This window comes from Chaetura pelagica, unplaced genomic scaffold, assembly GCF_000747805.2.
Source record: "Chaetura pelagica isolate M959 unplaced genomic scaffold, ChaPel_1.0 scaffold300, whole genome shotgun sequence".
In the NCBI taxonomy this organism is placed as follows: Eukaryota; Metazoa; Chordata; class Aves; order Apodiformes; family Apodidae; genus Chaetura; species Chaetura pelagica.
Genome location: NW_009951945.1, coordinates 2,082,803 through 2,085,312, shown reverse-complemented (window position 1 = coordinate 2,085,312; position 2,510 = coordinate 2,082,803). Strand labels below are relative to the sequence as shown.

At 45.2% G+C, this 2,510-nt stretch overlaps 1 protein-coding gene across 1 annotated transcript in view; it reads right to left on the bottom strand.

The window, feature by feature from the left end:
• The window catches only part of ATIC (5-aminoimidazole-4-carboxamide ribonucleotide formyltransferase/IMP cyclohydrolase), a 28,134-nt gene extending 27,904 nt beyond the window's left edge, over positions 1-230 (bottom strand). The window contains exon 1 of the mRNA XM_009996973.1: positions 203-230. Within this exon, the coding sequence (XP_009995275.1) occupies positions 203-230 (28 nt within the window). The remainder of the gene's footprint in view (positions 1-202) is intronic.
• Between the last annotated feature and the right edge of the window lie 2,280 nt (positions 231-2,510).

Below are 2,510 nucleotides of genomic sequence, written 5' to 3'. Positions count from 1 at the left end.
AGACATTCCAACCCCCCTGGGCACGTTCCTGTGTGATGTGCTCTGGGTGCCCCTGCTCTGGCAGGGGGGTTGGGCTGGGGGAGCTTTCCAGGTCCCTTCCAGCCCCTGGGATTCTGGGATTCTGTGGCACAGGCCTCGTATGTGGGCTTTGAATCAGCAATAAAGCCAGTGTCTTAGGGCTAGGCCACTAAGACATCCCCACCTGCTTCTCTCATGTTTTCATCACCCATCGAGGTGTTCCCTGTGCACTTGCAGCTCCTGGAACAGGCCAACTGCATTAGTCTCCCCACTTCCATTAAAAAAGAAGAAAGAACAAATAAAGTTTCTGTGTCTTGCAGACAGAAAGCTGGGAAGTGCAAAACAGGTGCGACAATAAGGCCCAGAAACTTGGCTGTTTTGATTTGTGAATCTCTGGGACTGTCTGTGTGAGGAAGAGTCAAGCAAGAAATACTAAACACACTAAATAAACCCAGTCCATGCATTGCTCTTAGTAGCAGCTAGTGACAAGCAGTAATAAATTACTCCTCAAAAGTGTGGCTGGGGCTCAATGAGAATATACTACTAAGTGGTACATGAGCACTGTCATTATGAAAACACACCCCTCAGAGAGAATAAAAGTTGTGCGAGGAGTACAGATCTGTACATCCGAGGTGGGCTTTGGGGATGATGAATGCAGGTAGGAATGAAAAATTCCACAGACCCCTGCATATTTATCCCCCATTGGAGAGCAATTGTGTATTCTGAAGCAGCTCTTGAGGGGCTAAGGAGCAGGACAGGGGCTGTTTGTGAAAGCAGGGTGTTATGTGGTGCTGCAGAGGCCGTGTGCCAGCGGGTGGCTGTGTCTGCCTGTGCACAGGACAAGGCCACTTGCTGCTTCCAGGCAAACAGTGGGAGGGGTGTTATCAGCGTAAATAGTGGCTTTTTTTGCTTTTTTTGGCTTGTCCACGAGTTTGTTGTCCCTTGGCTTGTGAGATGAGGGTTCTGTTTACAGGGAGACTCACGTGGCAGGAGGGTGGCTTGGGTTTACCCTGTGTCCTCTCTTGGATTGGTGTCTGAAAAGGGGTGTTCTGGCTGTGTGCTAGAGGGGTGTTTTGGACTGAGGTGTGGCAGATTATCTCCTGTGGTTGGGATGGCTGCTCAGGGAAAACAAACAGGCTGCCCCTCCAAAGGTTCAGTTTTGCTTTATAAAGCTTAACTTATTAACAGTTTTTGGTTTTTATTAACAGGTTTTTTTGGTAATATTTAGAGGATATTCAAATATCCTGTGCTCTGCTCATGTCCCATCATTTATTCAATAGTTGCAGGTGTTTTAAACCATTGCAGAAGTTCACCCTGAGCCAAGAATTCAGTAACATAATTTTGGAAATCATGGGAAGAGGTAAATACTAGTATCACAAATACCAGATTAAGGTTATTTCTAAATCATACCAGGACCTAGATCCAAGAAAGAAAAATCAGGCTTAATTAGCAATGTACTCTGTTGCATTAATGATGATATGTAAAGAGAGGATGAAGATGAATAGAGACATACAAAAGGGATGGCATTTCTGGTTTTCTTGCTGTAAAGACAATACCCTAGATGGGCTTCTCTTGAGATTGCAGGGAGTAATAGCAATGCTTTGGTTCAATCTCTTGGTTGAGAGTCCCTGCTGTAAGCCTCTTCTGTATTGTTTGTCCATGTAACAAACCTAGAGGAGTGTAGAGAAAACAGGTTAATTTGGCCTTGTGTTAATTTTTTAGGGTAGGAAGCCCACAGGCTTGGCCTCTCCATAGACCAAGGAAGACCCAACCACAAAGTAGGAAAACGAAGTGGAAGTCCCTGATTGGCCTGATTTGAGGCAACCCTGGCTTCAGAAATGAAGTGTCATCAGTGGTAAGTGATCTGCTCTGGATCTGCCCTACCTCAGTAGATGTGTCTCATTGCCTGCTCTGGGAAAGCATGATGCTGTGGGCATCTCTGCCTGTATAAAAACAACCTTCAACTTTTAAATTCTTCATCATATCATGGTTATTTTCCTTATCCAGGTCCTGCTTTCATTCATATCCCTTCCCACACTCTATTCACATACAAACAAACCCTGGAATGCCATTTTATGGTCTTCCTGAGCTGTCTTCAAGCAGGGGCTGCACTGTCTCAGCATAGTGGTATTTAGCATGATGTAAGACAAATAAATGCATCTCTGCCCTACCTGGTGTCTTTATGGGCAGTTCTTTAAATGGGAAGCAAGGAGGATGTCACATTCACAGGGAGCACTGCTATCGTCTGTGTTGTTCTGGTATCTCCCTTGAGGATGCTCTTTGCCAGACATTGGGCCCCAGTTTTTCTAGTCTTAGAGACCAGTTTTGCAAGCACTTTTAGATACTCGTGGTCTAAGTACTGTGGGATTACTTACTGCAAAATTGAGTACTCATAAAAGTGTGTGCCCAAGGAGGCTTCAAATGCATGACAGTGGAGGTGGGAGTGGAATTTAATACAGGCTGTTTCTCAATTGATGGTGCTGGTTTATCTG